Source organism: Carassius auratus, unplaced genomic scaffold (genome assembly GCF_003368295.1).
Source record: "Carassius auratus strain Wakin unplaced genomic scaffold, ASM336829v1 scaf_tig00027103, whole genome shotgun sequence".
Classification (NCBI taxonomy): Eukaryota; Metazoa; Chordata; class Actinopteri; order Cypriniformes; family Cyprinidae; genus Carassius; species Carassius auratus.
Window position 1 is genome coordinate 350,462 of NW_020525567.1, and position 16,367 is coordinate 366,828.

The 16,367-nt window shown below is 31.4% G+C and overlaps 1 protein-coding gene across 1 annotated transcript in view; it reads left to right on the top strand.

Annotated features, from left to right (window-relative positions):
* LOC113079052 (1-phosphatidylinositol 4,5-bisphosphate phosphodiesterase beta-2-like) overlaps positions 1-10,768 on the top strand; it is a 28,336-nt gene extending 17,568 nt beyond the window's left edge. The window contains exons 22-32 of the mRNA XM_026251237.1: positions 326-430; positions 511-566; positions 1,532-1,601; positions 2,184-2,486; positions 2,889-3,066; positions 4,088-4,211; positions 5,477-5,541; positions 5,970-5,990; positions 6,724-6,772; positions 8,097-8,195; positions 10,263-10,768. Of these exons, the coding sequence (XP_026107022.1) occupies positions 326-430; positions 511-566; positions 1,532-1,601; positions 2,184-2,486; positions 2,889-3,066; positions 4,088-4,211; positions 5,477-5,541; positions 5,970-5,990; positions 6,724-6,772; positions 8,097-8,195; positions 10,263-10,433 (1,241 nt within the window). The 3' untranslated portion in view covers positions 10,434-10,768. The remainder of the gene's footprint in view (positions 1-325; positions 431-510; positions 567-1,531; positions 1,602-2,183; positions 2,487-2,888; positions 3,067-4,087; positions 4,212-5,476; positions 5,542-5,969; positions 5,991-6,723; positions 6,773-8,096; positions 8,196-10,262) is intronic.
* Positions 10,769-16,367: the final 5,599 nt, after the last annotated feature.

A 16,367-nucleotide genomic window follows, 5' to 3' on the forward strand; every position in this document is an offset into this window, starting at 1 on the left:
AATGCGTTACAGACAATCTTTTAACCAGTTTGTACTGGAGTATACTGAACTGTACCAGAAAGTGCATTGAAATGTAGTACTTCTAAAAGACATTAACAAGTGTACTTTTGGTTGAAATGAAAATAAATTATTTTACATGTGCTTTAGTATGTTAGTCAATACATCAACATACATATATTTATTTAAAGCATGACAAAAATGACTGTAAAACACAGTGCATTTTTAAGAAGTGCACAGAAACATAGTGATGCAAGTGCACTCTAAGTGTCCTTTGAGTAATGTAATAAAGTTTAAGACGTTTGTCAAATGCTGTGATGGTTTGCAGGTTTCCAGCACATCGGTCTGCGCACTGAGAGCAACATGCCGCTCACGCTGCCGTCTGTGTTCGTGCACATCGAGGTGAAGGACTACATCCCCGCTGCATTCGCTGGTACTGACCTACAAACATACAGTAACCTGCTTTACTGAATGCAACATCGGACAACAACTCAATGATTGTTTTTCTGTTAGATTTCTCGGATGCACTTTTCAATCCAGTGAAGACGTCAAAGCCGCCGAAGACTGAGGTAGAGTTAGTGCACAGAGAATGAGAGATGCATGTTCTCTTGACAGACATTTGTTTCTTTCGAGTGACCTGCAGTCTAAAAACATGCAGGGTCTCTTAGAAAAAAGAATATAGATTAACTGCTGCATTTAAAAAAAAAAAAAAAAAACAAGGTTATAATAGTTAACTAAAATTGAAACCATAAATAAATAAATAAACATTAATCGAAAAAAAAAAAATTCAGCTAGATGACAAGGCGACATTTTTATTTAGTTTAATTTGATGTACTAAAAACCAAAACTGAAATAAAATTCTAAAAATTATATAGATATTTTTTTACAATTCTTATAATCACAGAACACAATACAAACTTACTAAAATGTTAAATTTAAAAGGAAAACTAAATATAAAAACACAAACTAATTCAAAAGATGCTAAAATAACACTGATAACAACCAGGGCTATTATGGTTTAGTAAAATTAAAATTAAAACGAAACGATAAAAACAACTTTCATTATTTAAAATAAAAATAAAAATTAAATAAAATAATATATATAAAAAAACATTTTATTTGAACTAGTTGTCGAGGAAACAATTTTCATTTCATTCAATGTTAAATTAATATGCTAATATACACACACACATATACACACACACATATAATATATAGAACAAATTATATTAAAACAACACTGATAACAACTTCTGAACATATAACTGCTGTTGATTTCATTCATAGATTTGCAAGTTTCATACATCTCATTTAAATTCGAATCTAATATTTCACGCACATTTATTTACTTATTTGATAAGTAGCCTTGTAATAAGTGTGATACTGTACAATCATGTGGACATTATTTCAAAATAAACCAAATATGAGAAAAATCCTCTTCTTAGTGTGAGACTCATGCATACAGTAACTGTGTGATTTAGTGCTGTTATGAATGAAGCCGTCTCACACAGATCTCACTGTAATCTCTGTACAGAGTTCTACATACGTGTCTGAATATGAGTTACCTGTCGCTGACGGAGCCCAGACGGGGGTCACACCTGCAGGTGAATAACACACACGTGATGGACATCGTTAACTAATAAACATCAAAGAATCAGCGATTTAACTGCACTGATATAACTGGATGAGATCAAATCTTTGAATTTTACTTTTTTTTTTAAGTATTTGTATATAATAATTGTAAAAAAAAAATGTTTTGATTCTAAATTTAGTGTTAGTAATTTTAGTGCTTAAACTTATTTTATTACATATAGTTTTTGTGTTGTGTGTGTGCGTGTTTTATGTCTAAGTATTTTTAATTCATTTTTCATTTAGTTTTGGCTATAGTATATTAATAATCCTTTGTTTGTCAGTGTTATGTTAGTATTATTTTTATGCTATTATAGTTTTATTAATATTTTGAATTAGCTTTTATTTTTACATTTTTATCATTGTTGTTTTTAATTGAGCTGAATAACAACACGTGTCTTCTGTAGAATACACCTGAAACAAAATATATTCCGATTCACTGAAATTGTTTCATGATTGATGGATTTTGCACCATTAAGACTTGGAAATGCTTGGAAACAGTCTATGATGTATAAATGGATAAATGGATGATCATTTCTATCCGTCTGTATTTTAAGAAACGAAGGCTGCAGAAGAAGCTCCAGCAGAGGGCGACGCTGCACCTCCGGCCAAACAGACTCCAGCTCCAGAACCAGCCAAACCAGAGGAAAAACCAGAACCAGCCAAACCAGAACCTGAGCCTAAACCAGAACAACAACCAAAACCTGAGCCCAAACCAGAAGAAAAACCAAAACCTGAGCCCAAACCAGAGGAAAACACTGAACCAAAACCAGAAGAAAATCCAGAACCTGCTGCAGCTGCGGATGCTGTTGTCACGGAGACCAAAGAATCCACCGAGGAAACCCCATCTGATCCATCAGGTGACCTGCATGTGTCACATGACTCCGTTTAAATGATACATTGTAAAGTCATCACACATTTTACTCGCTACATTGCTTGTCACATTACTAGGGGGATAGTTTGGATATCACTGTAGTAACCACCAAAATGCAGTGTCACTACCACTAAACTAAATAATAATAAATGTATAATTATTAAACAGAATATTTATTTTAATAATCCATTTTTTATTCATTTTTAAACAGTCATTTTTTTGTTTTTTCTTATTTAATTTCTATTTTTTTTTTTCTCAAGCATTGATTTTTACTATAAAAATAGCCAGATAAGCTGGCATGGTGTTTACAAAAATACATAAATAAATTCTGTCATAATGAGAATTTTGTCTTATTGGTTGTGCACACGTTCACTGGGGTTATTTTCAGATCCCAGCACTGTGACCTGTGAAGAACTGCAGCAGCACAAGAACTTCCTGAAAGTCGCCAAGAAACAGGACAAAGAGCTGAAAGACACGGAGAAGAAGTTTCAGAAGAAACGAGAAGAACTGATTCAGAAATACAGCGACCAGTTCAAAGCCTTGAAGAAGAAGAGCACGGGCAAGAAGTAAATACAGAGTGAACACGCTCTCTTATAGGGAGTGTTATTTTATTCTATTGCAGTATTTTCAAATTCCATATGTTTTTCCAATTTAGTTAATTCATTTAAATTATTTTTTTATTTTAATTTTTGTTTTCTCTCTCTACTGAGAAGCAAAACTGCTGAAGATAAGACTTTTTGAGATAATATATCTTCCATTAAATGTATTTTTCTATTTAAGTTGAAGTTTTCATAATTTTATGTACGTTTGTCTTTTTTTTTATACATTTGAGTAGTTTTACTTATCAAAGCAAAATGTATTGTTTACATTTTTATTTGTTGTTGTTTTTCATCTAATACATACTTTTCATTTTTTATCTTTATTTCATTAAAAAGAAAACTATTTTTAAACAATTTTAGTTTTAGTAAACAATGTACATACTGGTGATTGGCTCTTTCTTATGGAATTTCAAACCTGAAAAAATGTGAAGTATATAAATAGATAAATAAATATACAAAGAAAATAAAAAATATATTTATACTTTAATTTCCTTATGCATATTTTATTTTTCTTCTACATAGATTTTTATTTTATTTTATTATATATATATATATATATATATATATATATATATATATATATATATATATATATATATATATATATATATATATATATACATTTATTTAAATCCATAAATGTGGAAATAAATAAAGTGGAAATAAATAAATGTGGAAAAAATGAAATATACATAAGAAAATGAATGTATAAATAATTATATATTTTTTCTTTGTACATTTATCAATACATTTTATTTATTTAGTTTTCCTTGTTTACATTTCTTTGTATATTTACGTATTTATTTATTTCAAATTTTGTCAGGTTTGGACATCCATAGGTTCTGTCCTTGATCAGTGGTGGTCTTCATTAAACTAGTAAAGAAGTCTGGTGTGCATCCACGTTGTGTTGTGTTGTTGTCCCATGAGGAGTATGTTGTGTGTTGATGTCTGGTTAAGTGATTGTGTTTGTTCCCGTGTGATTGTCCAGGTCTGGTGATGATCCCAGTGACCAGATAAATGAACTCAAGCAGAAGCTGAAGTCGGAGCTCAGGGTTCTGCTGGTGGAGCAACACGATCAAATCAAGAAGAAGAAAGAACAGAACAACACTGAGGTAAAGACACAAACGTTATTACTGTACAGTGCTGCTAATGATTGTTTTAAGAGTCGCATTGTGAGACTGTGACCTCATCAGCTGTCAGAGAGAGTGTACAGTCAAAGAAATCTGCTGATTTTGTTTCAGAAATCAACCACATACACACATAGTGTAAATCTGCTAGAAAACATTATAAAAAAAGCACATGAACATCTCTCTCATCAAAACAGGATTGGCAGGAAGGGTTTTAACTGGCTTATGCCAAACAAACACAATAATCACACAGTGATTTTTTGTTTTACATTATATTATATAAACAACAATAATAATACTAGTAATCATCATTATTATTGTTGTTTTGTTAATAAATAAAAAAATCTGCCATTTAGTTTTCAGCATTTTAATTAACCAATTATTTGTATTCTTTTATTTAATTTTTTTTTTGTGAATTCTTGTTCTAAGAATTGTAATTAGATTATTATTATTATTATTATTATTATTATTATTATGTGAATTTTTTTTTGTTTCACCTATACCGAGAATTTCAGTTTATTTTTTATTTTTAATTTAATTTAACTTAACTTAACTTAACTTAACTTTATTTTATTTTATTTTATTTTATTTTATAAATTCTTGTTTGATTTTGGCCATACTGAGCGTTTCAATGATCCGATCATCTTCTCAGTCCTGCACTGTCCAGCTGGCCGTGAGCCAGGACTCTCTCAGGTATTGATTACCCATCAGCACGCCGCTGCTCTAGTTGATCAGCACAGATCAGGGGTCACTCATGTCCCGTACTGGAAGAGTAAACCTGACCGGACCCGTGACATCCTCTTACACTCATATTGACCAGCGTCACCTCTGAATGGATCTGTACTCGGGCTCAAAGAAAACACAAAAGATTCCTCAGGGCTCGACAATGAGGACTGCCATTATGTTCTGGCCACTGCTGCATCGTCACGAAAATGTATCATTTGCAAATGTTTGTGAAGAATATGAAACAATGTTGCATAACAACACTTTAAACCATTCCAACCACACAGCAACACTCTAAAAACATGAATGATTTGAACATGAAGTGATCAGATGCATTATTTTCACCCGCTAAACCAGAAAGCAGGTGCTGGGTATTTCTTTCTTGGAAGAATCGCAGGAAGTGCTTGTATTCATTTCCTCTGTGTGGAGCAGATCTCGGAGCGGCTCGGAGGGCCAGCTGGTGCGTTCTGTTCTGATATGTGTCAGTGACACTTCCTGTGTTCTCTCCTGTACTTCCTGTGTTACAGCGATTGACCAAACTCCTGGAAATGGCCACAGAGAAGCACTGCAGTGAGGTCAAGGCACTCAACAGGTGTGTGTGTGTGTGGGGGGGGGGGGGTTTGCAATGAGAGAAATACAAAAGAAAAAGCAAGAAAGAACGAGCGTGAGATGAATCATTGAGTGCAGGTTTGAGCTAATGCATCAGAGAGCTGAAGTGTGTGAGATGGTTTTGTCTTTAGATTTATAATGAGGTTTCATGTCTGACAAAACCAGGAGCCGGTAACCTTTTCTACGTGAAGCTCGGTTTGTTTGTTAATTATTATTGTTCAGAGTAAATGACACCGTGGGCATGAGTGGGACCCCATAGTGAAATAAAACAGCTTGTGTGAGGAATGACTGCTGTATGAGAACATCTGCTATTACTATTAAAATCCACAACTAGATCACAAAAGGTACATAATATTCATGATATCTCTCATCACATCTCTCACAATCTGTTTTTTTTCTTTCTTGTTTTAGTGAGTCCAAGAAGAAAGACAAGTAAGATTTTTTTTATGTTTATGTATGAATTTTACATAAAAATGTAAAAAATAAAATAATTTTAAATTGATCAAAATGAAACACTTACAAAAAAAAAAAAAAGTCATAAATATGTCAAATTAAAATAAATACCTTATGTTCACCCAAGATGCATTTATTTGGATTTCTTTAAAATGTAAGATGTAAAATATATAATTTAAATGTAAATTGTCAACATAAATGTAAACAAATTAAAATGTAAATATAAATCTAAATATAATTTGAATAAAACACTTAGTAATAATAAATTAAACCATAAATACTTCAAATTAAATCAGTCAAAATAAGTCACTAATAATTATTTAAATCATAAAAATGTAAGATATATACACATATATATATATATATATATATATATATATATATATATATATATATATATATATATATATATATATATATATATATATATATATATTTTTTTTTATAATAACAGTTTTTTATCAAAAACAGTAAATATTGTGAAATATAATTACAATTTAAAATAAATGTTTTCTATTGTAATATATTGTAATATGGTAATTATTTCTGTGACCAAAGCTGAATTTTTTAGGATCATTACTCCAGTCTTTAGTGTCATATGATCTTCTATTATGCTATTAAAGTATTAATTTCTTTATAATCCTCTTTTATGTTCCATCAAACTTGATTACTCTTGTTTTAACACACCAATCCTTATGTCTCTCTGTTTCAGAATGAAGAAATCCAAAAGTACGGAGCAGCTTGACAATGATAGCGCTCAGGTAAAACACCACATGAGCACAGATCGAGAGATTGAGCGTGAAGAGCACAAAAGAAAAAGAGATGGACAGCTTTTGAATGAGAAGTGCAATTGAGACGAGAGCTGTAACCATGACAACGGTTGGACACAAAGACAAACGCAGTCTAACATGTGCGCTCTCTCTCTCTCTCTCTCTCTCTCTCTATTCACATGCAGCTCATCCAAATTCATCCACTTCTCTATTTCTTTCACTGTCCATTATTTCCACATCTCCACTGCAAGAACAGAAAGAATGCAGAAATAAAAACAATCAAAATGAAACATTAATAATTAAATTAATTTCATTTTCAGTTCTTTAATAAGGATAATATACTTAATAAACATTTTATTAAATTATAAAATGTAAAATTAATATAAATAATGAAAAAACGATTAAAATAACACATGTACTAATAATAAAATAATTTTTTAACAATTTTTTTAAAAAATTATCAAAATAAAAAGACATTACTAACAATGAATTAAATCAAAAATATGAATTTTAAATAAATATAGACTTTTCAAATAAAAAAAATTAAAAACACTTGCTTATAATCAGTTAAATCATAAACATGTAAAATGAAAATAAATAAACAATTTTCAAATAAAAACAATCAAATAAAACACTTTCTAAAAAGATACTATTTATTTGTTTGATTGAATGATTTTTTTATTTACGTGCATGTTGTGTGACCATCATAAAACCGACAACATATGAATAAGTTACTGAAATATTAACTTAGGATCTTCGGGGATACTTCAAGTGAATATTTTAAGTCAAAGGGGACAAAACGTTTGGGAATCCCTGATCTATAAGAACCAGCTGTAAGTTGGGTTTCATGTGCTTTTATTTCTTCTTCGTGTGCAATAACTTACAATGTTTTCTTAGAAATCAGCTCACTAGGTATTGCAACAATTCATAGTTTTGGTTTGATGCACAAACCACCTCAAGTTAAAGTGAAAGGTCACCGGAGTTGATCTTTTCCACATGATGAGGGTCGAGTCTCTCAGCTCAACGTGATGCGTGAACAATAGCTGTACATGGACTGTCTTTTCTCTCTTTGTCTCACTGACACTCACATGTTCATGCACATGTCCTGGAGAGCAGTGCAACACGTTCTGTTGCACACTATATTAACATATTAATGCATACATATATTAACGCTGCACTTGAGAACATGTATGTTAAGTGCACAGGGCTTGGAGATGCGCACAGTCGGATGACCATGTGATGTTGGCAGACGTGGTTTGAACACGTGTGTGTGTGTGTGTGTGCTGATAATGCATGTAATATCACACTCTCTCAGTCGGCAGATAAGAGCAGCGCTGATGCTTCACCGCAGGAACAGAGTCTGAAGAAGAAACAGGCGGCTACACTGGCCAGCATCAGAGAACTGATCAGTCAGGTACATACTGACCCTGTCTTCTGTCCTACGACACGCTCCTGTCTGATTGTGCACGATTTAACAGTGCATATAATACACAGCCATTCAAACGTTTCATTTTATTCAGCAAGGATGCATTCAATTGATCAAAACTCAAAAATGCATTATTTAAAAAATAAATAAATCAATAAAAATAAATTAAAATAAAAACATTACTAAGCATTAATTAAATCATACAAATATAAAATTAAAATAATAATAAAAAAAAATAATAATGTCAAATTAAAATAAATAATTAATTTCTAAGAAATAATATTTTATTCAGTAATGATGGATTAATTAAATTAATCAAAACTGACAGTAAAGACATTTTATAATATTACAAAATGTTTCATAAAGTTTATGAAAACCTTAAAATTAATTAAATCACAAACATTTTAAATGAATTTAATAAAATTTAATAAAATTTAATCATGAACTAAGAGTAAAAATTTTAAATTAAATCATTTAAATTTAAACATTTATAATGATGCTGAACATTCAGCTTTGATTAGACTAATCAATATTTTTTTTACAATTTATTCACATAAAAAATGTATTCATAGTTATTTTCAATTGTAATTCCTTTTGATAATATTACTGTTTTTACTTTATTTTTTAATCAAATAAATGCAGGCTTGATGAGCAGAAGTGACTTCATAAAAAAAAAATATATATATATATATATATATATATATATATATATATATATATATATATATATATATATATATATATATATATATATATATATATATATATATATTGTATTACAGTATGAAAAGCTTGTTTTTTAAATAACATTTTATTTGATTATAATTACATAAAAGAGGATTATTATTCAAATTCTAAAGTGTAAAATATACATTTTAAAGCAAGAACTATTAAAATAAAACACTTTCAAATAATGAATTAATAATGTAAATACATTTATAAAAATAATAATAAATAAAAAATATAAAAATAATAATCGATCCAAAATAATTTTCAATAATCAAAATATTTTAATTTTATTGAGTTGATGAAACGCTAATAATTAATTGAATCGTAGCATATAAAATGAAAATAAAACAGTAAATATAAAAATAAAAACAATTAAAATTATACGATTACTAATTATGAAACTGTCAAATTAATTTAATTTATAAATCATCTTAAAACAAACTATGAAAAATACAAACACTTTTAATAATCAATCAAATCATGAATATGTACGTTCAAAATACAATTTTGATTTCAATGGTTTTCTTTTCAACATTTCTATACAAATGTAGGTATTTAGGAACATTTTGTTTCCTTAAGTGGTCAGACTTTGGGAAAATTCACCCAAAAATGAAAATTTTGTCATCATTTACACAATCCCTCATGTTGTTCTAAACCCAAAATGAAGAAAGCAGGTAACCAAACAGTTGCGTCCATGTACCGTATTTTTCGGACTATAAGTCGCACCTGAGTATAAGTCGCATCAGTCCAAAAATACGTCACGATGAGGAAAAAAACATATATAAGTCGCACTGGACTATAAGTCGCATTTATTTAGAACCAAGAACCAAGAGAAAACATTACCGTCTCCAGCCACGAGAGGGCGCTCTATGTCTTCAGTGTAGACTACAGGAGAACTGAGCAGCATAGAGCGCCCTCTGGCGGCCGGAGACGGTAATGTTTTCTATTGGTTCATTTCTCTCAGTTCATGTCAAATTAATTTTGATAAATAAGTCGCACCTGACTATAAGTCGCAGGATCAGCAAAACTATGAAAAAAAGTGCGACTTATAGTCCGGAAAACACGGTAACTCAATGGCGTTTTCAACAGAAGAAACAACAAGAGGATGTGAAAATGATTACATAATATCAATTTTTGAATGAAATAAGGACACACCTCCAACTACTAGAAACACTTTAGCAACTGCATAGAAATCCAGAACCACTTTTAGAGGACATCTGTTAAAAATAATAGTATTATAGGGACACTGTAGTAATACGCTGTTGTTGTGAGATTCATCTTATAAAATGTTGAGTGCTGGTCTCATTTCCTCCCTTCTGTATCCAGCTGAATAAAGACACCGTGGCCGAACACGCAAAGAAGATGTGGTCTCTGCCCGGGGACCTGTCCGAAGCCGTCAACTCCTGCATCCAGCCACATTTCCCAGATCATGTGGAGAAAGCCGGGGAAAACCGCTCCGAGAACCCTGGACAGTCCAACCATGTGTTCGTAGGATGAGTTCCACATTAATATTTACCGTTTAATGTAATCTTAATGTATTTGACACTTGTTTATGTTATAGCATACACTGTGTTCTTTTCTTTAGGTAGCTATTTTAATTCCCACCACCAAAAAATGTTTTTACCATTATACGAGTACTCGATTAATCGACAGAATAATCGACCGAGTACTCGATTACCAAAATAATCGTTAGCGAAAAAACCCTGGAAAATCAGTGTAAATAATGAAAAATCACATGAAAACTGATAAGATCACTTCAGGGGCATATTTCACTTCAAAATAAAAAGGAAAAAAATTAGAAATACATTTTGCATTAAGAAATATATGGATGTTTTTGGGCCATAACAATTTTTTTTTGTATATTGTAGATTTTATTATATTTATTTTTCTGCTTATTATGAAGTGAAATATGATTTTAATTAAATAAACCCTAATAATTTTTGCTTTTTTAATTAATTAATTAATTTATTTTATTTTATTTATTTATTTGCTTTTTGACATTTCCTAATTTTCTGATCGTCGTACTGTAATGCATATAATCACACGCAAGATTATTTATACTTATATGTCAATGTTTACTACATAGAGGATCAGTATAATGTAATTTATGGCTAAATGTCATTGTCATTTATTTGAATGAGCAAACATTACACACTGTGAAAAATGAGTAAAAGTCCTAGAAGTTACGACAACATGTGTTTTTACATTACCTCGTCAAAACAAGATAAGCAGTTTTCAACTCTAATTTACATGTGGTACAATTCAACTCACGTTTTAAAGCCAGTACTTAACTTTACTTAAACAGCTAAGTTGATTATACTTAAAAATGTAAGGCAGCAACTCATTTATTTATTTATTTTTACAGTGCATAAACAAATATACTTATCTGAGAGATTGTGCTGAGAGACTATGGATTTGTGCTGGTGGAGGTGATAGATGAACATAAAACACATTCACACTGCTAGGATTACTTCAAGGAAATGATTTTCAGGGAGTTTGATTGTGCTGGAGGGAGGAAATGAGTTCTGTGCTCATGTCCGAACCATCCACATTATTTATTATTATTATTATTCAGAGGGTAAGGTTAATACATAACACTTCCAGTTCACAGTCAGACAGTCAATATCAGTGAATAAACCCAGACCACCACTGACTGTATCTCGCTTATTACACATAATGACCTAATAAATCAATATGATGATATACTGATGTGAGTGCAAATGATTTTATGATGTAAGGAAGCTTGTGAAACAGTTTGACAGCTGTTAAGATTTCACTGAGGGTCTTAAAATAGCAGGATATGTATTTTTGGCAGAAACAGCGTTGTAACAGCCTACTGTAAAACTATAAAGACATTTGTGAATAACTTCATTCTTAAACTTAAATAAAATGCTTAAAGAAAAAAAAAACTTTGTTTATTGCAGTTTTTATTATTTTCAATTGGTTTAACCTTGTGTACCCAAAATATGTAAAAACAGAACAAAGGCAATAATGAAAAATAATAATAATACTTTTCCTTACTTTAAATAAAATATATTTTATTTCAGTTAAAATGAATTTTATTTCAAGTAAAGAAAATTATTTGTAGGTAAATTATTTTATCTCAGCGAATGGAACATTTCTCATTTTTATTTAATTTGACTTTATGTACTAAAATGAATAAGATATATAAATAGAAGAAACAGACAAAAAGAAACAACAAAATTACTTAACATTAACATAAAAATTGAGATATATATATATATAAACATAGGGAACAAAAAACTTCAATAGTATCTCAATACTTTAATAGTTTATTTTTATTATGTATAAATTGAAAAAAATCAGTTTTATTTAATTTTAAATAGAATACAATAAAAACTTTTACATTTAAACAAAACACACACACACACACACACACACACAGCATATATATATATATTATCCATCATTTCTCTCTCTCTCATTTTAACATACACATTCTTATTTTTTCTGTTTTTATTATGACGTTAAATATGATTTTAAATCAAAGTAAGCGTGTTTTAGGACCATTAATACTTTTTTGTTCTGTGACTTGTATCTCAATGTAAATAACTGGGCTGAACTAACCCTTTAATTCTGAGAACACCGTTCGGTCTCTGATTATTTGAAGAAGCATATATCAGATATATAAGCATATAAGAGCAATAGCTCGTTCTCATTTGTAATAAAGTGTTTGTAATAAAGTGTCTGATGTGTGATTGAATGTCCTCACACTGAGATCTTCCCTGACTCATGATGGGTTCTCCTGCCCGCTGTTAAATCCTCGTCAAAGACAATGCTATGATTGGAAACATATCCTTGAGCTCTCTAAATGATCAACATGATCAAAACACAATCACCAGAACATCTCTCCTTTATTTCTTCATCTCTCAATCAGCACTGGATTACACTGCATTATATGTTTGCATCATTTCAATCTCATCTTACTGAGACATATTACTGGAGATATGACACAAGCATCAAAATTCATCATATAAATATCAGCATCTGCATCAAATTGCATGTTTTCGATCTGTTTGAGTCTATGCGTGCGTGTGTGTGTGTGTGTGTGTGTGTGTGTGTGTGTGTGTGTGTGTGTGTGTGTGTGTTGAAGGCAGTGATAGTCTGTTTTGTGCTAGAATGTGTGTGTTATCAGTTGTTCTGTTGGCTCTGGGCTTCACATGTTAATATTCACATGCACAGAGGGGTGAAGTGTGTCATGAACTAATTAGCATGTCCGTCTGGTCGCTCTGCCCACACACACACACACACACACACAGAGATCTCCCATCTGCCCGTGACTCATGTCTCTTCTCACTCTGAACACAGACCCTTCTCATGTTCTCGATGAGCAAATCACATCATTTCGTGTCAAAATCTCCCATTCTGAATGCATATTTGCAGGATTCACAAAAAAAGTACTGTGACTGAGCTAAAGTATCACATTTTTAAGTCCCACTATACTATCCTCCTGAGACCCAGCGATGGAGTTTTTGTCTCTGTAGAGGACATTATATTTTAGTGATTTTCTCTGAGAATGTCACAGTTTTAAGTCTTGATGTCCTGTCAGAGATACCAAATGTTTGAAAGTTTCTCCATGACCACTCTTTAATAATGTCTGACATTAATTAAGTGATAATATTGTACATCCTTACATCATTTGGTCTCACTAATCTATGATTTTTTCGAGAACAAATAGTGTTAGATGAAAGCAAAATCTCATCACGTTATATTTTATATAACTTCAGTGCTGTTTATAAGATTGCTGCCTTTGTACTTTTGACTGATTTGCCTTTTTTTACTCTTATGATGGCTGTTGTTGTTTATTAAATAATATTATTCAATAAATAATATTTTATAAAAATATTAGTATTTAGTATTGAGAAAAAGTGTGTGTGAGTGATTTTAGTGACATTATTCCACCATTAGATGGCGACAAGAGAGTGAGTCTGCAGTCTTTTATATTGAAAGAGACTGAAACAGGATTGTAAACAAGGAAGTTATTTTTACTTTCAACAACAGCTTTTAAGGTGCAGTTAACAAATGCAGTGCAGCGCTGTCGTCAAAAATCACCCTTAATAGATGAAACGACAGTAGGACAAAGATATCGCTTTCCTCGGTGGACATTCAAACTAATGTTGTATTGTGAATATGAGATTGAGCTGAAGAATGGGTGCTGTATCAGATGCAGGTTATCACACTCGCTCAGTCCATCTCTCTCTCATCATACTCTATAATACAGTGAGCTTTTCATACATTAATAATGAAGTAATTAATGAAGTAATACAATGATTAATGAAGCAACTCAACATTCCTTGTTACTGGTTCTTAAGTAAAGTTCATGAATTAGTAACGGATCTTGAGCTCAGCTGTCAAACTTTCAAACTGAGATTTGAATCCGTGACGGAAGGAAGTAGTTCTTTCAAGACACTCCCTTGTTGTTTTTCTTATGTATTTACACAGTTGTGATGTCAAACTGTTGTATAAATGCAATATCAAACTTGTAGACATGATATATGGCTGTATATCGGCACGCTGTGATTACCTACAGCCGAATCAAAGCCATATCTAACGTCTACACGTGTTATATTGATTTTTTTTTTAAAATGATTAAGTAATCAAACTAGTGAATTGAATCAGTTCATAGAAACAAACCGTCCAAAGATCCATTTTGTGGAAAATAATCAAATTCCTAAGTTTGCCTGAGGCTCTGGATAACAGGTGATAATGTTGTAAATAATGTTCAGTTTCTCACACAGACCAGTTGTTTACTTCATTTGACCCTTTATATATTGCCAGGAGCCACACTATTAATATTGTGTTCCTTGATATGCTTTTTTTTTTTTTATTCTCAAAAAAACTGACTTGCATTTTATAAATCAACCAAGAAACACAGATTCAGCTAAAAATCTTCATTACTGTTCTATTTAAGAAAAGGTCACACATTTCCGATGGCCTGAGGCTGATTACATTGACAGCAAATTTTCATTTTTAGGCGAACTATCCCTTTAAATGGTCAGAAACAGACATGGAGGTGACATGGGGGGGATAAAATGATGACTAAATGCTTATTAGTGGGTAAACTGCTCCTTTAAAGAGTTGGGCCTATCCATTAATATTTTTATTTTTATCCCAATCAATAGACAGGCTGCAATCAGCCCTCTAATGAAATGTTAAAAATGTCTAATGGCTGATGTGATGAGAATCCGATATGTTGTCTATCCGAGAGCCAAACTGAGAACTAGACAAAAAAATGTTAATTTTTTTGTTTCTAGACCTAAAATGATGACTTCATGTACCACGGTGCCCTCCAAGACATTCGATTAAATCTGAATACTTTCTGTGAAATTAGCATGTAATTACTAAAGCGAGGCGGCGTTTGACTCGAAAACACGTGCGATCTGTTGCTCCTGATGCTCCTTCAGATCCTCCCACCTCCTGCCTCAGCTCTTCTTCCTGCCCTGCATCATCACAGCATCTCCTGGGACTCTAATGCAGGGTTTCTACCAGATTGGTGCATGTCGAAAGGGTTTGCCTCTTCCATTAGTGCGGCCACCCCGGTCCCATCTGCTCCCGCTGATGCCTCCCAAATGATCTCACATTTCACTCCATCTCTGAGGCAGAGAAAAATTAAACATTACAACTGCATCAATTTAATTTCCAAAGAGATGCTGCAATATTTCTGACAAGTGGTCAGGTCAGAAATTAGGTAAGGTGATTCCTGTTTTATATGCTTATGAAATATAAATATGTCCACTCAAGATAGCTTACCTTAGCCAATCGCACATCAATACTGCGAGGTCAGAATTTTTAGTTTGGATTTCTTCCGATTTTTTGGTTTTGTATTGTATGAAGTTTCCAAAGTCGCTTTGAAGCCTGTGTCCATCATGGAATTAAAAAAATGTTTAGTAAAAAGGCAATGTAAATTTTTTTCCTCACAATTCTGACTTAAAAAAAAAAAAAATCTGAGAAAATTGTGTAATTGCAAGAAATAAAGTCAAATTTATGAGACAAAAGTCATAATTACCTTCTTTTTTCCGTGGTGGAAGCACACACACAATAAAAGATGCAAGATGTAAACTCAGAATTCTAACTTTTTATAATTTTTTTAGTAATCTCATAATTAAGTTTTTCATCTTATAATTGCACTTATATCTTGCAATTCAGAATTCAGAACTGTGCGACAAAAAGTTGCTAATACTTTTTTAAATTCCATGGCAAATGCATCCTTTTATTTTTATTCTCACCGAGGCTTGATTTTTTTTTTTTTTAAAGTACAGTAAAAGTTGTAAAATATTATTACAATTTAAAATATCTGTTTTCTGTGTGAATAGCTGTTCAAATGTGATTTATTTCTGTGATGCTCCGCTGTATTTCCAGCATCATTCCTCCAGTCTTCAGTGTCACATGATCTTCAGAAATCATGAATAA